A 21,899-nucleotide genomic window follows, 5' to 3' on the forward strand; every position below is an offset into this window, starting at 1 on the left:
TGATAGAAGGAGTCCATGGTTGGATGGGAATGTAATATTTCTTGATAAGTTCTTTATGTATGAGGTTCAAAGCTGCCCCAGAATCGATCATCGCTGTTAATGAAATAGATGCATCTTCAGGGGGCACCCTTGACTGCGATGGCCGGCCTCACCACAGTAAAAACATAGACAGAGTTGTCGTCTTCTCATTCTCTCCTCCTCAGATAGTCTAGATAGACCGGGTTGCATTGGTTTGTCACTAGGCTTGGTGATTGATGACGTTATCGGTTACGAGATAGCAGATGGGAAGTGTTGAGATTCCCTCACACTTCTTTGTTTGGGTGCTTGTCTCATCAGATTATCAATCTTTATAGTGAGGGTCACAAAGTCAGAAAATGATAAATTCTCTCCTTTACAAGCCAGCTCTGTTTGCAGATCAGGGTTGAGGCTCTGTTGAAACATCCACTTTGAGCAGCGAGTGTTCTGAACAGGATGGCGTAATCAGCAGCAGTACGGTTACCCTGTGACATTTGTAGAATTTGTGCTGATATATCCTTACCCCAGCAGGATATTCAAACACTTCATGCAGTTGTTGGATGAAATAATCAAAGGATGCTCTAAATCGTACATCCATTTCCCAAACTGCCGCATCCCAGTCTAGAGCTCTGCCAGATAATAACGTCATCATGAAAGCACATTTCTTTCCATCTGACACAAACTTGTCTTCTTGATTATCAAAGTAAATTTTTACTTGACGAATAAAGCCTTTACACTGCTCTGCACATCCATTAATAGTTAAGCCAGGCAATGAGTCAAGGTCACAGTGGCAGTCCAATCTGGCGACATCCACAAGGGAAATCCAAAAGGCAGAAGTGAGCAAACAGGCAAGAGGTCCTAACACAATCATCAATCCAAAACTGGCTACCAAAGCAGAGGGGTAATCCAACAGGCGTAGATCAGAAAAACAGGCAGAATCATACACAAAATAATCAGGCAGAAAACAATAGTAAGGCAGATGAAACTGGCAATACTTCGCAAAGTGCAAACACAAGATCTCTTCCTAAATAGTGTTCAAAACATGAAATGAAAGTAGAAGCAGAGGGAGCGGTATACAGTCAATACTCCGGTGAGGGCTCCCTCTGCTGGCGTGGCGTTACAAAGATTTTAAGCTTTCAGTGAAAAACGAAAAGGACCGAATGACAGTAATCACAGAAATAAAAATACTGAGGGTTAAAGCATGCAAAACTCTACATGGTGCATCATTCTTGCTTACATCTAACCCAACATCCCTCCAAGATGTGTCACATCTTTTATTTAAAAACGTCTCAAAACTTTTATACCATTCTTCTATAAAACCTTTCCAGGTGCAACTTCAGAATCTCCTAAAAAACTTTACCAGGTTGCACACGACTTATAATTCTCTGTGATCTAATAACAAACCATGACATTCTCACATCCTATATATATATATATATATATATATATATATATAGGATATATATAAACTCAATCTTCTGATAGGATCTTTACAATATATATATATATATATATATATAGGATATATATAAACTCAATCTTCTGATAGGATCTTTACAATCAGGATTACTCTTTTGTTCCATCAGAGAGAGAGAGAGAGAGAGAGAGAGAGAGTAAAACGCGTTTCTTTTTGTTTTCCTCGCGTCTGTGGAGTTACTGTAAGCCGTCAGATTTGTAAGGGAGGGGTTTCAGTCGAGCTTACAGTTAAATAAAGCACACTCCTTCCATTCTTTATTGCAGCTCTCACTGTGTGTTTGCATGAGTGTTATCGGTACAATAGGAGAGCACACCTCGAATGTTGTTTATGTTTTAGCGAGGGAGGGAGATAGAGAGACGGAAATAGACGTACAGTGGAGAGAGAGAGAGAGAGAGAGAGAGAGAGAGAGAGAGAGAGAGAGAGAGAGAGAGAGAGAGAGAGAGAGAGAGAGAGAGAGAGAGAGAGAGAGAGATAAGCGGTGACTCTTGACTGTTTTCATTTTTCTCTAACGGCCACTGTGACGTAGGACAGGAAACACAGATCAGCTGTCACACACACACACACACACACAGTGAGGAGGGACGTACTCCACGTTCTGTGGACACACACACACTCGCTCAGTTGCACCTGTTGAGCTCGATCCACTCCACCCATCGACCTTGCAGTACAGTAGTCATGGATGTACCCGGTGCAGCTTTGTAAGAGTGTTTCTGCGTTTATAAGAGAGCCGCTTCTTCTTTCGAGGACGGAGATGTCATCGCTCTATTCGCGCAACAAGGACCTTTCGTCTCGACCCAGAAAGTCTCTGTCGGACTCGCCACCCTCTTCTCCCACCACCAAAACATCCAGAGTAAGAGCCAACTGTTTGTGGAATTACATTATGCTGTTTATTGCGTTTCACTTCATAATAAACAGTCGTCGGTCACGCCCTTATTGTATTTTATTGTTATTATAGTGTAGTAACCATGATTTTGGTCGATGTATTATCATTTGTATAAAGGCACTACTACAATGGGTCAAACATTGTTACTGGAGCAATCATGGTTTAACCTACATTTACCATGTTTTTTGGTTTCATTTTCGTAGTGAAACCATGGTTATTTGTTTGTAAAGGCTGTATACAAATATCTGTGTGTTGTCGTGATGTACCGTATTTATGTATTTTAAATATGTATATATATATATATCAACAATATTGACAGCAAGTTTATTGGTTAATTAAAAGTTTTGTTTTGCTTACCATGGTGTCCAAAAGTCATAGGCCTACTTTTATGGTTTACCTAATTTACCAGATTTTATTTCAATTTGTAAACATATAACTTTAAAATAAATGATTTAATTCGAACAATAAATATTTATGAATATGTGACACCTGCCATACCTTGTCTTACAACATCTTATCTTCTTGCTTCCATGGATGGACGCAAGATCCTTCTGGGGAAAATTGTTAAACCTCGCAGGGATGGCATGTGTAAAGTTTTATACTTTATGCCAGCTAAACTACATGCTGTCATTAAAACAATGACTTTTAAATGTGCGCTTCAACTTGGTGAAATAAATAAAAGTGTTTTCTTTAGTTGTCGCAGACTTTTTGGCCCAATATTTGCCAGTAACTTTTGGTGTTTCTATCAAAACAGAGGATCTTTGTGAGCTCATAAGATTGTGTTGTTGTGCTGTCATTGGGGGGTGACATCAGAGAATGTTATGGGTGAACAGAGCTGTACTGTCTGGGATGTATAATTCAGTACAGAAGTGGGAGAAATTCCCAGTGATCATGGGTCACTACGTTCAAAAATTTCTCCAAGTCCCCTTCTGCTTTACTTCTAAATAGTGACTTACATAGTCCAAGTTTGCAGTGCTATTTCAAAAGACAAAGAACTTGACGTCATGTAATCCTGATAAAGGTGTTTAAAGGAAAAGTTAACCTTTAAATCTAAATCGTGTTATTTTTTTGAAGCAACGAGAATACTTTGTGAAATTTTCTTTATCAAAACTATGACTTTAATCGATATATTCTCCTCTGTCTTGCCAGTCTGTGGTGCATGTTCACGAGAGCACTTCGGTTTGAGAATACATGGATTAAAGTTGCTATTATGGTTTGATTTTCACACAAAGTATTCTGGTTGCTTCAAAAAAATTCAATTAAACCACTATGAGCGGACAGACCAATTCAACGATGTCTTTAGTGCTTTCCTGGACCTTGATAGCAACTATAACCATGATGTGTATGAGGAGGCCTGGATATCTCTCAGATGTCACCTATAAATCTTAATTTGTGTTTCAAAGACGCCTGGAGGTCTTAACATGTTGAACGTCATGTGTGTGAGTAAAAAGTAACAACATTTTGAAATTTTCCTTTAAAAGGCTATGTTGAAATTTGACACATTTTTGTTGTCTACATCCCTCGTATTGACCTTTGTATTGACCTTTTTCAATGCATTAGATAATGGCATTATGGATTTGGAAAAGTTTGAGTCATTCATGATTGTGTGTTTGTGAACAGGGTTCGTCCTGGTTTATCAGGTGTTAATAGATTTTGTTTCAAATCCATTCGTTGCTGAGCTGTAATATTGGCCAACGATGCACCAGATTATCCAATATTTCCTTATATGTCCAAAACACCTCTCCTGGATTAAAATAACTTTATTAGGCTAAATCTCTTTTGTGAATACAAGCTCTGCAATGTGTATTGAGAAATCCACTCTATTTTCCACTAGAGAAGCTTTTTGTTTTTGGATCAGTAAGCAAGCACCCGGCCACCCCAGAACTGCATAGCACCCTGACAAACAGCAACATCTGTTTTACCATTAATCAAAACTAAATTATAAGTTAAATTGCTTGTCCACATAGCTTGAGAATGTCAGATTTGAGAAATCTTAACAAAGTACATTTCACATCACTCGAGTTTTTAAATCTCACCACTTCAATCCAGGATGTAATCTTGCATAATAGGTTGATTCCCAGGTAGTAGTTGTACAACCGGTTCTGTTGGCTGTGGTTTAACACTCAAGGGTCTGTAAGTGAACTGAACCAATGTTGACATACTGAGACTGTTTAGTTCAGCAAAAATAAAAAAGGCAATAAAATCAGCACGTACTGCTCTGAACGAAAGAAAACTTGATTTCCTTTATGTGTACCCGTGTTGTTGGCCAACATTGCAAGAATCCAATTCTGGCTGAAATGTACATGCTTCTTTATGACATCACCGTCCCCACCGTCTAAATCTGCGCAGTGTAAGAAAGGTTTAACCTTAAGTGAACATAACCATGGTTTCACCCCAAAATAAAACAAGATTTGCTAAAGGGATACAACATTTCATGTTTCCTCTAATAATAACATGCATATTTTTTCCAACAACTAAATTGCACACGTGGTCTTAAAAAGGTCTCCATGACGAGAGCGAGTGAGGGAGCGAAAATTTCAAAGAATAAACACATGTGTTTTGTTTGTTATGGTCGTCTGGTTATTTATGGAGGATTTTTACAGATAACAGTGTAATAAACAGACAAACACTGATGACTGATCGTGTGAAAGGTTTCACTTTTAACATGGAGCAGAGTTTATGAAAAATAGTCAAATTTGGCTCAGGTGCAGTAACCATGTTGCCAGATTGACTACCATTGTCATAGTTTTAATACAAATACAATGGTAACATTATGGTTATTTAAATGAGATAATTGCAAATTTGTGGTGATACAATCCAGATTGGGCTTTATAAAGGATTCAGCTGCAGTTTATGTAATCTTCTTGCTCAGCATGTCTTTGAGTGAATGAGAGGTGCGCTATAAGGAATATTTCACTCAAAAGTGATGTAAATACAAAATATTTTGTCTTTTTATATCATTCTGAACTCGGCATGTTAATTCTACACATGCTAAAATTGTATATAATTCAGCACCCATTGAAAGTTTTGCGATAAGAGCCACAACAATTATAAACTCTCTCTGTCTCTATACACTTGTATTTTGACGATGATTCTTTAGCCAAAATAGAATTTGACTGATAAAAGCAATATTTTCCAAAAATCTTTTCAATCTGTAATGCGATAATATCATAAGGGTGAATCTTTTGGCCATGATAATCGTGTAGTCAAACTATTGTGACGGTCCGATTTTGAATAACATGTTTTTATACAGTTCATTTGTAATAGAATTTCATACCATGGTACTACCATACCATAGAATTTCAATGATCTTTGGAGTATCAGAAAAAGACCTCAGTCATTTAAAGCGATACTTCACAAAAACCTTCCAGTTGTTCCTAATCTGCATAAATGTCTTTGTTCCAATGAATAAGATATTTGGAAGAATGCTTATAACCAGGCAGATCCCCCCATTGACTACAATAGTAAAAGTGCCCCAGAACTGTTGGCTGTCCTATTCTTTAAAAAAAGATAAAGTAATTTTTCCTACTTTGGGAGTCAATGGGGGTCGAGGTCTGTTTGGTTATAAGCATTCTTCCCAATATCAAAGAACCCTGGTATCGGCGTAACATTGTTTTACTTTCTGACACAAAACAGTTTTAGAATTATGGTAGTTCAGAAAAGGACACAACGACACATTTACTACATCAGAAATGAAAGGAGAGATAGACTGCCGAGCAAAAAGCCTTTATTTGGAGTTGCGTGTTGTAAGGTCGCATTCGAATACGGTGATGCTCATATTTTCCATTTTGCAAGCTGGCAGACAGACTAGCTGGCTCTCAAAGGAGGAGATGAAGGGATCAGGGAAAGAGAGGATTAAAGGGGTTCCATATAAATGCTTCAGTGTGAGCCAGATCCTGTAAATGTTACAGTTTGTCAAGTTATTGGATCAAGGTGAAGAGTGGTCCACAGCTGCACGACGCAACCTCATCACAGTATACAATGCAAGAGTTATGAAGATCATATACGCTAAAACACACAGAGATTTCAGAAACCCCTGCTGAGGTCCACATGCGTTTTCTAATGGCCTTTGATGTGGAACACAGGGTGCAGTTGTCCTGGTGCACTAAACCAAGTTTACCCCAAGCAAATCCTCATTGAACAATTGTAAGAGAATCGACTGAATTGTTCGCGAATCTTTGTATGAGGGATGTGCCCTGCCATAATCCGCTGTAAATTTGATCACAATGGAACGGTAGGTCACCGTTTAGCCGGAGCTCACTTCTTCGTGCTTGTATGTCTGTTTTAGAGGCCATGGCCATTAATCTGATTCAGTGTTATTTTTACTCGCAGAACGGAATGTCCGCACCGGCATCAGAATTGCCTTACATGGTTTACTGTGGTGAAAGTGAGCGCTCTGATACTTCTCCATCTCTCTCTTTAGGAACAGTGAGCTGGCCTCGGACCATGAGGGCCTTCAGATCTTTAAATGGGATGATGTGCCTCAATGTTTGATATGATTTATTCATGAAGGACATGATGGTCCAAGTACAACAGATTGTGTCAGATTTTGGGGGTATGGATAAGGTCAAGTTCAGGGGCTGAGGTTAAGGACTTCAAAGAAGAGGAAAATGATGCTTCAAGAATGAATCAGCTTTAGAATGATAAATATACTTATGGTTGGGATTGAATTTAAAGCAACATTCTTATTAATATTTCCTTTTTTATTATTTTAGGAACCATTAAGGGGGATTCTAGATATTAAATACTATGTTTTAGGATTAAGGTTGGGCTATTGTTGGGTTTAGGATTAAAGGGATAGTTCGCCCCAAAATGAAAATTATTCATAATTTACTTATCCTCATGCCATTTCAAACCTCTGTCACTTTCAATCTTCTGCAGAATACAAAAGAAGATATTTTGAAGAATGTTGGTAACCGAACAGCATTGGGCCCCATTGACTTCCCTTGTATGAACATAAAACCAAGACATTTCTCAAAACATATTCTTTTGTGTTCCACAGGTAATAGGACGAATACATGCTAACATCATTTTTATTCTGCAATGGGCTATCCCTATACAAAATTGATTCATTCAGGTCATGGTAGTATTCTCATTGTATATAAATATAATCTCAGATTCCTTTGCGTAAGGAGCATCATTGATAACAGAGGCTGGAATGACCACAAGAACACATACAGTACCGTATCGAGTTAATCCATGCACATGTTGTATAACCACATAAGGAGAAAAGTCCTGGATTTGTTTAACTTTCACACTGACATAACCGCGTCTCACCAGTTACCAGGGGCCCATCCAAACTGTTGACTTCCCAACAAAAAACAATGACAGACCCAGACACATGCACTCATGTCATATAAGGTCATATATGTGATGGCACAGATCGTGTTTTATTATTTTGTGAGTGTAAGCTCTTCTTCTTCCACGCCAAACTCTGTTTGGCTGTAGTGACTGTACTCCATGTCCTTTTTTGGCATTGTTCAGCGGTCCCTCTCAGACGGTGGACTGATATTTCTCTCTGATGCATAATCAAGTGTCCAAACAGGATGTGCTCGCTTTAGAGGAGCAACAGAAGGGATTATTTCTTGCTTTCTTTCGATAGCCTTGAATCTGAAGCAATGCAAGGGAACATCGTAGAAAGCCCACACAGAATCTGAGGAATTAAAATGGCAGTGATTCAGCCCTGCAGCCCTCATGTTTGTTTACTAAATATTATGGAGAATTTGACTGTTGGTGCTTTTGACTAACGATTAGATTTACTTTCATTCGTTTCTGGTCTGTTGCACACATTATATTGTATTTTATTGGGTTTCCTTTGGTGCAAATAAAGCAGATTTCATAAGGACTGTAATTATTGCCATAAATTAGAGTAAAATTACAGGTTGCTGCAAAAATAACTGCAACATAAAATGAAGTCATAACTGAAAGTATATGGCATGCAAGTACACAAGAAGTAACACTCATTCACGAAAAGACATCTCTTGACTTTATTCGGGGTAAAAGACATTCAAAGGAATCTTTCATTCATGATTTTCTCACCTTCATTCCGAACCTGTATGAGTTTCTTTCTACTTCAGAATACAGAAAAAAGAATGTTCATAACAGGCATTGGCCACCCACTGACTTCCATGGTATGGACACAAAACAGTTTCTCAAAAAGATCTTGTTTCAGGAGGATCAACCAACACCGAGTTCAAATGTGAATTCACACCGAGATGCGAATCTTTGAGTTCTTGGTTTCAGAACAGCTGATTTAAGTTAGTTCTATCGACTCTGGGTAGACTTAATTTGAGTTGCGCCACGACTACGACAAGCCATGATCAATGGAGCTCCGATATTACGATTCACCATGGCAACGTGGCTTAAATTAATAAATAGATAAATCTACCAGTTACAAATAAAACAACAGAAATAAGAAAGAAAATGTGTATGTTCTCATTCACCATCAGTGCTATAGTTATGGGAATGAGACGTCGTGGTGTATAGGACACATGTAGGGCATCAGACTCACGTGCAAAGTCAGACTGATCGCCGGTTCGCACCCGGCTCTGAGCAGAATTGAGTTGGAATGGCTGCACGTTAAAATGTATTGTTTATTACCTTTATCGCTTGGTTTCTGCATGTATGTCTGTATTTATTCATTTCTTTAATCATGCACTTTATTAAGTCATTTCTCATCGTCCATAGAAAATTATGCTCTGATGTAATACGCGTACGATGGCTGATGTTATTGATGTAAGAATGGATCATATTATACAGTATTTTGATCTAATTCACTGTAAATAAAAACTATACAGTTTCAATAAAAATGCTCAGGGAGATGACAAAATTCCACTCGGGTCCTAAATTGCTCTCCTGAAATCAAAGTACATCCCCATGAATGAATGCAGCCTCTTCACATACAGGATCCTTTATAAAAGCACATTAGGGTTTACTAAAGAAAACCTGCTCTCGACCAGGTTAGGTTCACAGAGTAAATGACTATGGCTACTGACCCGTATAAGTTACCTTTCTTTTAGAAACCCGCTTTCTCGGGTTTGACATGCCTCACATTCTGAAACGGAAAACCCAGAGTTTCCCTCATTTCAGGTTTAATATACTCAGAGTTTTCACTAAAGCTCCTTTCTGAAACGGGTCCCTGGACACAGACGAGTAAAACTAGACTACCCCTGCTGTAAGTGTTCCAAACGTTTTTGTGAGTTCATCTGAAAGAGAGGATTCATTACTCAAACACTTTGTGACATGATGTCATTTCTATGCAGACGCACACATGTCCTGTAACTGCACAGATGCACAAATTTGGCGACATAATCACGTCATTCTCTAATTCTTATACTCACAGCCACATTCAAGTCATAGATTATGAGATTTTAACAGTCAGAGATGAAATACGTGTATCATCTTAAATAGGCAATGCGTGTACATGTGCCCAGTGTTACCCTTACAAAGATGTATTGAGCTGATTCTACCATGACACTGAACGGTTATTGTCAGGAACCATGATATTTAATACTCACAAAAGATACCTCACAAAAAACTTGGAACATGTGCTTTGTTAATGTATCTGGGGTTAAAGACTTCCTAAGTTTCTCACCCATGATGAGAAAATTCAGATGACTAATTGTTTCTTATGTTAAAGAATTAGTTTAACCAGAAATTAAATCCAATGCTCCAAACCTCTGTGACTTACTTCTGTAGAACGAGAGAATTTAATGAATCAGGATCAAGCAGTTCACCGGTTGTTTTTCTGTTGTTCCGTCTTCCAATTCTTTAACTTTATTTTGTTGATTGGAAATTGAAAAGCAACTTAATGTTAAAAATGAAGGCTATATAAATATATATATATATATAATATAGTTGTGTCCTAATATGGTGAACATATTTAAGCAATTTTACATCAGTTGTAACATATTTTTGTTCTTTTTTTGCAGCAAGATCGGGCGTCAAGGTAAGGATCTTTCATTTTTGTCCAAAACCAATATTATTTTAACAGTACTTATATACAGTATCATAATATGTGATTATTATTAAGCTAATTGATTCCTTACTGTGTTTGCACCAGGTCAGACTCCAGTGGCATTGATGCCCCGACAGACAGACTGACGTCTCGAACATACACACGCCGAGAGAACAGACTCGCCTCCTTGAGCAAAACTGAAGATGACTCTGCTAACAAAGACTATAAGAAGGTGAGAAGAACTTTAAATGGTAAAATATATGTTGATTTTTCATTATAATGAAAATGAAATCCTTAAAAATACTATATGACCGATATACATACACAGACCCATATTTTAACTGTGATACATGAAATTACTTTGATTTCTCTTTTGTCAGTAAGGGCTAGTTGTCACACAATGTTTACCAAAACTATTCAATAATAGTTTTTTTCTAAGCTCAACGGCATTGGTAGGCTTTAACATTTCCAAACCTAAAAAATCACAAGAAAATGTATGAATTAACCCCTTAAATACAAACCATTGGCTATATTATTATTTAGTTGACCCTTGACCTGCTGTAAGCCAGCATGGTTGCATTTTGTTTACTTGTCTACCCAACAGATACTGTACATAAAGAAATATGATTTGAGAATTTTTGTTTAAAGAACAGAATTTACAACAATCATCCTATTTTTAGATGGATGTGAGCTCAGTGTTTACAACCAACAATAAACAAACAACAAAACACGTTTTGTGTAATTGCACCCTTACAGTTACGGCGATCTAGCTATATTCTATAAAAACAGCAAAAAATTAAGCCCCACCCCTAAACCAAACCATCACTGGTGCAAAAGCAGATGTACGAATTCATTTGAATTGTTCACTTCATAAATAATATAAAGTGACAACCAGCCTCGGCCTTCACTAGATTTTAACAATAAACCAGTCTTAACTAGATTTAAAGCGTGATTTATGTACCAGGGTCAGTCTAGGTCACCAGTGGTTTGTTGGTGACGTGAAGTTAGTCCGTGGAGGACAGTGGAGATGTGAAGTTAGTCTGATACTCTTTCTTTTTCAGATGTATGAGGACGCACTGTCTGAGAATGATAAGCTGAAGTCTCGTCTGGAGGACAGCAAGCAGGAGCTCTCCAAAATCCGCTCGCAGCTCGATAGAGTCACGCAGGTGAGGGACAGTCTCAGGGGATGTGGAGTGAAAGAGAGATTATCTGTGGTTTTAATCACTTTAACTATCATCTGCCAAGATGCTCAGGCTGTATTAAAAACAACAACAGCGCTTGCCCTCTGGATCCACTCGGGCTCCTGAGGGTTTGGCTTAGTATGATAGCATCTGTAAAGAATTACGATCCGTTAAAAGCAAATATACACTGTAGGTAGAATGAGAGCAGGCCAATTTGCTTCAAGTATTAACCCTAAAATAATACATCAAATAAAAATGTGTTTGTTTTTATAGTTTTGCAGTGCATTCGCTTATGTGGATTTGATTTATCTTGTGTTTCAGAAGCAGGACAGAATATCAGAGAGATCTACTGTACTTGAATCTGAGAAAAGGGTACATATATTTCATCATTATATGTAATCATATCTGACTTTATCACATTAAAGAGTTTGTGTTTCTTTTTTGATATTCCTCCTTCATGCTGCATGCTGTGAGGTTCAGATCATGATGGAAAATTTTTATTTAATTTTATTAATTTTTCAAAAGATTTTAATGTTATATTTTAATTATATTGATTAAATGTTTTATTAAAGACGGTTTTAGCAGCAACAACATTAACAAAATGTTATGTGGGCCAAACGTAAAGTCCGGTATACCTCCGCAAAGAATCAATAACTGTTGAGTGGTTTTAATGTACTTTAATACAATGAATAAACAAGTAAATATGAATTAATATTTGTATAAATTAATATTATAACCAAACACAGACTGGAAGTTAACTTTGAGCCAGGTATGTGTGATGAAACCGCCTATATTATATTTAAATTGTTATGTCTTAATACGATTTTTTCCTGCGTGTGTAGGAAAAGGAAACATTGGAGAAGAGGGTCTCAGGCATGGAAGAAGAATTTAAGGTACATATCCATCAAAGTGTTTTATTGTGCTTTCTTATTCTAATCCCAAGCAAGTCGATCTGCCTGATGTTGTGTGACTTTCAAGAGCATGTTCACTAACCTCAATATTTACTTTCCGTGTTTAATGAATTGATCATTAACTGACATAAAAGGTTAAATACGTAATACAAGTTAAATGGTCAATCTAACAGTTAATGTTAGCCCCCACTCCTGATTTATCTCATGTTATCCAAATGCCAATGGCATTACACTCGCTGTTAGCAAAGATCTGCAGTTCTGTAGCGTCTCACAGCTGCTGCGGTACATTATGACCTACTTCCAGCTACACCGGAGCCCAAATGAATCCAGCAAAGAGACACGGCAAGGCTTTTGTTCTGCATTCCAGCAGTAATTACACATCGCTGGCATTTTGAGCCAAGAAGAACTTAGTGCCAAATTGACAAAAGGGCAAATCAATGAAAGATAGCATTGCTCCAAATTCCAATTGAGGCAACAAGGTTTGGGCTGGGCCATTTTGATGGCTCATTGCACATTCAAAGTTGAGTTATTAGGATGATATTGTCATTTATATTACACATAGCAACATGGAAACATAGAGAGTATAAAGTCTATTTACATAGCAATTCAAACAGCTGGCACACAGGAGTTTCCACACCTCAACAAACTGAAGGTGTGTTTACCATGGCAGGGATTTCATCGCTGGAGGTTTTGATGGATGTGTTTTTAAAGACCATATGCGTGGACGGCTCCTAGTTTTTGTATTGCCTTTGCTAGTTAAACACCTTGAGTCGGTGCATATGTGCATAATGTCAATCTATGCCGTTTTTGACACATTGGCAGATGTCTCTGTTACTTCCGATTCCAAATCGTACTACAAGACTTTGAAAATTCATATTTTCCTCTCAGTTTTGGCCTTCCGTCCACACTGAGGCTGCATCAACAACAACGAAACAAAAACAATTGAAAATCTAGTTTTCAATGGCATATTTTTAGTCATATGATTTTTGAAGCAGTCCAACATTTCAACATGTTTATTATGGCATTAGTCTTGGTCTATATTTTCACACGCTTATGTTACTTCAACTCATTGTCACGTCAAGGAGTGGAAAGTATGAAGCTCTTGTACTTGTTTGATGTGACTGTTTGATATAACTATTGCCCCAACAGACGCCTCCAATGAGGTTTCGCTGTCAGCCCTGAGCAGACCTCATCTGGACTGGGTTAAAGAGGGGCTGATGGTGAGTGGTTTGCCCCACGCGTGTTTGCCTGCTCACACACATCAAGGGCACCTAGGTACACCTCTTTACTCACCCAAATGCAAGACAGCGTGCGTTGTAGATACTGTATGCCATTTCTTGGCCAAATAGTTACTATTTTGGGTTCATTCATACGGTGTGATCTCATTTGTATGATTTAGTACGATCTGATTTCACCCCAGTATCATTAGACTTAGGGGTGGAGCTTCATTCTTGCTTTTTGGAAAAAGTAGTACTTTTGTATAACGCGCATTGTATGAATTTTTACGAAATAGTCAAATTTTTGCTAATTCATATACATTTGTATGATTTTATCCATACTTTTTAATACAATTTGCTCTTACACCACTAACGTTAGGTTAAGGGGTGGGGTTGAGGGAAGTATTGCTGTATTCACATCAAACGAATGTCACGGTTTACAGAGAAACAAAAGACAAAGATGCAAATGAACACTTCCCACAAGGGGGACAAAACAAACAAGGTCCTTTGAATAATAAATCAATCATCCACAAACTTTGAACAGGAACAAACACAATAATCCATAGACAGGAATAATCCGACAGGGCCAGTGAATACGAACAGGGAAAATAATGACAATGAACCGACAAGAGACAGAGGGAAACTGGGACTAGATAAAGGAAAACACTAACAAGGACTGATGACACAGGGAGAGTGGCTGTAGGTGACATGAATGAAACACTAAGGGGAAGATTGTACAGGGACGGTGACAGGACTAAACACTAATGCCGCTAACAGGGAAACAAGGGGGCGGGGCTTAAGGATGCGACACCGGAGAGAGAGCATGGCGTGACAAACCAAAACAATGCTCTTTCTCCACACAAAACACATGGGACTGTCATGATCCTGCCACAAGACTCGAAAACCAAGACAAGGAGAGGCAGGTTCATGACAACGAATACATATATACGAATTCAGAAAATTCTATTCGATCCATTTGTGGTTTTGAGACAGATTTCTAGTTGATTCTTCCCGAAACCAGAACCAGTCCGGCCACAAGTTCACACCATTTAAGTTAATATTACACCGTTGGGTTAAGCAAACAGAGAAGTGGTTTCATAAAGCAACAATACCACTTACTCTTATCTCTGGATGCTATAAAACAAAGTATGCATAGCATTTTAATATAGGCGCGCTCCTGAGAAACACAATACGTTTTCTTCCCTCTAAGATACCTACTGTAATTTGTCTTAATGATAAGAACACCCTCATATGTATTCTTTATGTACACTGTACCGGCAGACAATGAGAATGCACTAGACTGTGGAAGTAACATGAATACCGGAAACCATATAGTGACATTTAGTCAGTTGCACAGGTTTATTCAGGATTGGCTGATATGACCTGTTTGTCAAAGCGGTGAGTCATTCTAGAGGCTAAAAGCAATCTTTGTAAAGAAATGGAAAAGATTAAAATCTTGGGAGGCTGATTCAGAATATGTTTGGATGGTTTCTCGCAGTTGTCTCCATATGCTGGCACTGACGTAGATTATATATGCCTCATTTCAACTCTTAATCTCCTCTATGGGCTGTTGCTGAATGAAATGCATGAAAGATAATGATCACTACTGTTGAAGAAAAGAATCGTAGCAACTCACTCCGTAAAAAAGACCATGATGGTGAATGCAGTCTTGATTTTCTTTTCTTTTTTTGGATGCTTATTGTTACTTGCATGTGCTGTGTTTGTATGTTCTTGCTTAATTGTCTTATGTTTCCTATTTTCTCATTAAAATCAACATAAGGCCACGTTCTCAAGCAACGCAATGGACTTAAATAAAAAAGCAATTTTTTTATACTCTTAATACATTCAAAACAGGGTTTTTTGGAATACTTGAAATACGTAACAACCTTATTGGAATACTTGATTCTGATTGGTCAGTTGTGACCCAATGGTTGTCACCACGCATTGATCTCTTTAATAACGGAGCACCATTTTTCCATCATAATTCATATTTGAAAAAAAATAACCAAATCTGGACAAAAAAGTTCATTGATTGGATCTTAAAAAGTGGTCTTTACATGGGGAGGGTCTCAAAAATATTTGTCTGATAAAGTTGTTTTGAAAGTTATAACAGCGTATTAAGAAAATCAATAATCCATTTTGATTTCATATTAGTTTTTTTACAAACGTTAGTACTAAAACTTCTTCAACGTTCCCTCACACTCATATTCTCTCTATTTCTCTCTCTCTCTCTGAATATCTGGGCTTCTTTATATCTCCAGACCCTTCCTGCTCTGGCTCGGCTGCAGGCTCTCCGCAGGGGGAACGAGCACCTCCTAATGGAGAACAAAGCCATGTTCCACACCCTCGCCCGCTTGTCTCAGACGACCTCTCTCCCCGAGACGGAGGATCTCTAGTCCTCCTCTCCCTTTCATCTTTCCTCTCATTTTCGCTACACCCTAGTGTCCTCTTCCTCCACCCTATGCTGCGCACCTCCCAGGCAGGTTTATTTTATCTATGTTTTTTTTAGATGCCTTGCAATAAAGACCTTTTCGCTTGTTCCTTCTTCCTTTTTGGGTTTCTCACAAGGGTCTGGGGAAGGGCAACCCCTCACATTCCTCTTGCAGTCGCTTTGAAGAAACATTATTTATAGCTCGTACATGACCGAACGTCTCTTGTATACCAGAGCAATAGCTAAATCAAATCACCACCACTGAGCTTTTAGATTCTCGTGTCTGTGAATACATCTGCTGACTGCTTTTAGACTATTTTAAAATCTATGACTCATTGCCATTTGACATGTCAGTAGGCCTTCATATGGTTTTGTGTCCTCTGGACAGCTACTGACAGAGTCAGGAAAATGCTGAAAGTTTTTGGGGGGGGAGGTTTGAATTCTTTGAGAACTAGTTTTGGATGAATTGTTAGTTTACAGTGACTGATAAAGTTTTCTCTTTTACTTAATAATTTTAATTTAATTGTAATACTATTTGATTTAATCGATCAATTATTATTACAGTAACAGGGTTGAATAGCTGAGCCAATGCACTGCAGCAAAAGTACAGTTTAAATCCTGCTGTAGAATGCACATTTTAGTCATGTTAGTTCAGTTGTATATGGTTAAAAATGCTATTTATAATTTAAACATTAAAATATTGTAATTTAAATATCACTTACTGTCAAAAATACTTTGAAAAATGACAATATTGACAGCTGTCTTGTATTGTATTTACTTTTTGGATTGTTTGGAAGACCATAGTTAGGACAGGCAAAATCAATATTTTATGAGATGATTTTGTATCATATAATAGTTTTTCTAATATATCTAATAGTTCTCTTTCTATAGATTTCTATTACATAAGCTAAAGGTGTCGCTTAACAGAACAAGCATATGGCGTTAGTCAGTCAGTCAGCTTTATTTATATAGCGCTTTTTACAATTTTCATTGTTACAAAGCAGCTGTACAAGAAAAAAATGACTATAAGTAAAACATAAAAGGTTATGGAATTCAAAACACAGGTCAAGTTCTGGCTGGTCACTTGAGTCAAGCCCACACCAGCTCATCCTCCTCTACCTCTAGAAAGATGACGCAATCACAGCTCAGAGCCAAATTACCCTCCTCCATCTCCAGCTCCACTCCACATTTTCAATCGGGACTCCTTTTCATAAGTCTCAACTACATTTTATTTATTACACTTAATATTGTTTACCTTAATTGTCTTTAAGAACTATCGACATCTGCTTGTTCTGTTATGTTATGTTTACCCTAAAGGGGGTTATCGCTGCCTTAAATATACAATAATATAATGTTAGAATGTGCTCTTTTGTGTTGTCATTATGCACGTTTGGGTTGAATAGGTGCATGTACGCATTTGCGCAACGTTTGTATACTTTAACCACCTCCGAGGATAGTGGGGGTCTCGAGTCCCTGGCACTGTTATTTGGGGAGCTGCGGGCTAAAAAGTTTAGCGGACTAATACAGTTTTTCTCTTTAGCGCCCCAGTGGACTTCTGTTTCTCAAAACTAGCAGTATGTACCTGATGGTACATATTTTGTGGCGCTGCAAAAAGTTTACAGAGGTATAAATAACTTCCTCAGTCTGCCAATGGTCAAGTCAAATGGTCATGACACATGCCTCAAATCACATAAGATATGTTACCATTATTAAACAGAAAAGGTAGTGAAGAGGTAGTGGGACACTATTTTAAACCCTATTCGTGGAAAATCCCAGACATGTCTACAGTGCTGAGAGCCTGTGTGTGTGGACTTGGTTTTTATATGTTAGTGGGGACCTAAACCTGACTGCACACCAACTCATGGGGACCCGTTTCACTCTGGGGACCAAAAGTGAGGTATAAATTGTACAGAATTATAATTTTTAATAATCTAAAAATGCAAAAATCTTTAGGTTTAGGGTAAAACATACATGGCCGTCTGTCTTCATTCCTAACTTGTCTTCTCTAATAACACACTGTGGTTGATTTTAGTATGACTGGCAGTTGGCAAAGAAGTACACTGACAAGTGAGTGTTTAGTGTTATGAAGATGAAGATGACGTGTTGCATGTTATGATCAAAACATCTTGACTAGTTGATTAGTCTAGTTCTGTTTCAAAACAGTGAGTGTGAAGCGCCTATCTACAGTCTGTCCACATAAACACAATCGTATGGAATGCTCTACACAAATAGTACTCAACTAACGAATGATTCCAAAACACTCAGAATACAGGTTCTAAAAAGGTTATGTGGACATTAAAGGTTCTTTATGGAACCACATTTCTGACAAATAACATTTTTCAAGAGTGTAGAGAGTGACATTAGCATGTTGCTAAGCTAACAACACAATTGGCTTACTGTTAAAATGTAATAATGCATGAGTCATATAATTCATTCCCAGCTGACAATGTTTTGTTCCCAGAAGTATTTTTTATTTTTGCTAGTTTTTTTTTTATTCCAGAATGTTATTTTATGGTGGCACCAGGAAACATTCTGTACAGGTTATTTGTATACAGGTTCTTTTTTAGAACTTATCTTTTTCCCCAAAAATACCCAAATGGGAACCAAAAAAAGTGGTTGTAATAACATTGAACATTTTTGATATTTTGTAAATGAAATTAAATATATTCAGCATCTGTTGTCATACTGTATCTTTAAATATTTTTTTGCTAAGCTTGGCACAACGCATTATGGTATTCCCTTCTTCACAAAAGGTACATCTGCTTGCTGTCTTAGAATTTTGCCAAAATGAGGTACTGCTGCTTATAGGGCAGAATACGTTTGCTGGGTTGGAATCATTGTTGATGTGTGAAAATGTTCCCTCACTAGGCCACTTACTAGATTTTGGTGCAAAGCTGTTGTGTTTATCTCACTGAGCATGGCTTTATTGCTGTATATAAATTATCATATTTTCTGAGTGATGACAGAGAGGTTTAATATTTAAAAAATGCTAAATCATACACAGATAAATTCTTTGTTATTCCCTTTTATGGTCACAGGTTTTGACAGAATTGAAGTCTGATAACCAGCGGCTGAAAGATGAGAATGGAGCCCTAATAAGAGTCATCAGCAAACTTTCCAAGTGAAGAAGACCAGACATTCACTTTAATACTGTACAGAGACCAATACTGAGGAAACACCGAACGTCAAGAGCTTCAAAACGCCCCTGCATAGACCACAACCGGACCAGTATCACCCTTGTTTGTATTATCTCTACTATTCTTGGTGCATTGTCTCCAATGCTAAGGTGTTGTTACCTATGCTACTGGAAAATCCAGTTAAAACCAGCTTGAGCTGGGTTTGCTTGGTTCTTTTCTTGTTGACGATGTGCCGGTATATGTGCTGGTATGATCTGTGTTTTGCAGGAGGGTAGTTTAATTTAAACTGTCCTGTGAAAGTCCTCTTCTTCCAAGTTCTACATACATGCCCAAATAATTTTTGGATTAGAATAAGATGTTTCAAGAAGAACGTAAGAAACTGTCAACATTCTACTGAAAAGACTTGCATTTATTATCATGGCTGGTCTAGTTGGTGAACAGTCATGCTGTTTAACCAGAAATACTAGTTAACCGAGTCTTGCTGCTGGTTAAGTGGAACCCATGCATGGTGTTCATGTCTTTGTTACACAGCTACGTTTCGCTGGTCTAGTCAAATCAATACAGCCATAAAAATGTATGTATAATACTTTACATGTGTTTCCTTTATCCCATTTACAAGCAACACAGACACAGCATATATCATTTGCGTCATTTTTTGAAATATGTTTATCTTGAATAAATAAAAATGCCTGAAGTTTAACTTATTTTCTAAGTCATTTTAACTTTTAAAACAGGTTTCACAGACCTGAACACCATACAAGTGTTACCAGCATTAACAACAGGTATGAGCTAAATAAACTGCCGTCACATGTATGCAATGTAATTCACTTGCCCTATATCAGCCAGCTGCTGTAAAACGCTCCAGTATGACTCCTCAGAAGCTCATGCCAATACATTCTGTTCCCACTGAGAAATGATGTCACTCTTTTTTCACTATCCTCTTTTAGCTTTTATAATGAAAGTGTTTAAATATGAAATAAGGGGTTGAAGAATGATTACACGGCTCCATTGTTTTTCTATATTTATTTGTGCTTTGGTTTGTTTTTCATTACCTGCGTAGACACAACACCAACACAAGAAATGTTTTTCAATGCCTTCCACAGTATTTTCCACAGTTTTCAGCCTGTAATCTTGAACCAATGCTCACAGCACTTTGTTTATGGTTGGTTGTGTTTATTGTTTGCCTGTTTGATTATTAATAACAACACACTGTAAACTGAATGTGGTTGAGTGCTTCTTTGGAGCAGTGCTGCCCCCTGTCTGTTATCATTCCCAAAACACTCTCTTCATACCCATACATTATAAACAATTATGATTACCATATTTCATCAAGCATCCAATTTCTCACCTGTTCTGCATTTTGGCCACTAGGGGGCAGAAAGTGCCGTAAGATGACTCGCGGTTATTTGAGTCAACTTGGAACATTTATATTGTTAAAGGTCTAGTTTATTCCTCATATGTAATAATCATGTTTGTCAAAACCTGAAGACTCTTTCTTCTGTGGAACACAAAAGAAGATATTTTGAGAAACGTCTCGTTTGTGTCATACAATGAAAGTCAATGGGGTTCAATGTTATACCAACATTCTTTAAAAAGATCTTTTGTGTTCTGCAGACGAAAGTCATACAGGTTTGAAATGACATGAGGGTGAATAAATCGTTTTCATTTCAACTATTCTTTTAATACACCTTTACTACATTACATTTATTGGCAAAGAAAATAATGGATTGTCTTCAGAATCCTAAATCACAAAGTAACAATTATGAATTTGATCAAAAGAGACATTACACGACAACACCCCAGTCCGACAGAAATACATGTATTTAAAGGCCTTTATTTTATCATTTGTTTCAGTACAGAGCTGGTAACACATATGATAAATCCGAAGAGCTATTTGGTTCCCTTGACGTCTTCACAGGGATTGCTGATGCTCATGTACCGTCCATTAGGGATCATGGGAAGAGTCTGTGAGCAACGTATTCTCAAAGTGTCCCGTCAGGGGCTAAAGCATGCGATTGATCCACACTAGGCACGACGATACAGACATGAACACGCAACGCAAACGCGCACACACAACAACACTAAAACAGGTACAAACAAACCCTTACAGTCTCCCACTGACTAAAAAACCTAAACCTGCGCAAATAGAAAAATGAAAAATTGTATGACTCCAGATATGAGATATGAAAAGTAAGAAAAGGAAATAATATTAATCTTATAGCATTTGATTCTTTTGGCCCTCAGAGCGTTTGTCTTGATCTGTGATTTTGCAAAAGCAGGCGTGAAGGCTTCCCCTCATTTGCTGTTTTGTTTCTGGCTGGCGTCCATAGAAATAAATAAAAATGTAAAGATATATCTGCTGTGGGTGTTAGAACAATCTCCATTCATCAACACAACTGAAAAAAACCTCACTGAGCAAGACTACAGACCACAGACTCTCTGTTGCATGCTGATCTATGCATTGGCAGGCAGTTGTGGGCTTTATCCATCTCTCGAAACTATCTCAGCATCTGCTCGCAATGTATTGACCAGCAAGTAGCCACTCTGCGGTTAATAGTCAGGAATGTTTGAAATAAATGTTTATTGTGCACACATGTGTTGCCCTATGGGCTGAATGGCAGTGCTCGATCTACTCACAATGAATTCATATTTATTAAAGGGCCTATATGCATTGATGATTCAATTCATAA

The 21,899-nt window shown here is 37.7% G+C and overlaps 1 protein-coding gene across 5 annotated transcripts; it reads left to right on the plus strand.

Moving 5' to 3' along the window:
• The first annotated feature begins 1,741 nt into the window (after positions 1-1,741).
• Positions 1,742-20,430, plus strand: ppp1r12b (protein phosphatase 1, regulatory subunit 12B). Of its 5 annotated transcripts, XR_013787862.1 has the most exons (9): positions 2,034-2,342; positions 10,307-10,323; positions 10,438-10,564; positions 11,394-11,498; positions 11,835-11,885; positions 12,356-12,406; positions 13,574-13,644; positions 18,105-18,139; positions 19,111-19,252. XR_013787862.1 is itself a non-coding variant. In XM_079478395.1 (8 exons), the coding sequence occupies exons 1-7, from the start codon at positions 2,172-2,174 to the stop codon at positions 13,604-13,606; spliced, it is 555 nt and encodes a 184-aa protein (XP_079334521.1). In that variant the 5' UTR covers positions 2,034-2,171; the 3' UTR covers positions 13,607-13,644; positions 19,111-19,251. The 5 variants fall into 5 exon arrangements, 4 of the variants coding, with proteins under 4 accessions (XP_079334522.1, XP_079334520.1, XP_079334521.1 ...); XM_079478395.1 differs by lacking the exon at positions 18,105-18,139 and having other exon boundaries at positions 19,111-19,251; XM_079478394.1 differs by lacking the exons at positions 10,307-10,323; positions 13,574-13,644; positions 18,105-18,139 and adding an exon at positions 1,749-1,865 and having other exon boundaries at positions 1,928-2,359; positions 19,111-20,430.
• Positions 20,431-21,899: the final 1,469 nt, after the last annotated feature.

Source organism: Barbatula barbatula (assembly GCF_947034865.1).
Source record: "Barbatula barbatula genome assembly, chromosome: 17".
Classification (NCBI taxonomy): Eukaryota; Metazoa; Chordata; class Actinopteri; order Cypriniformes; family Nemacheilidae; genus Barbatula; species Barbatula barbatula.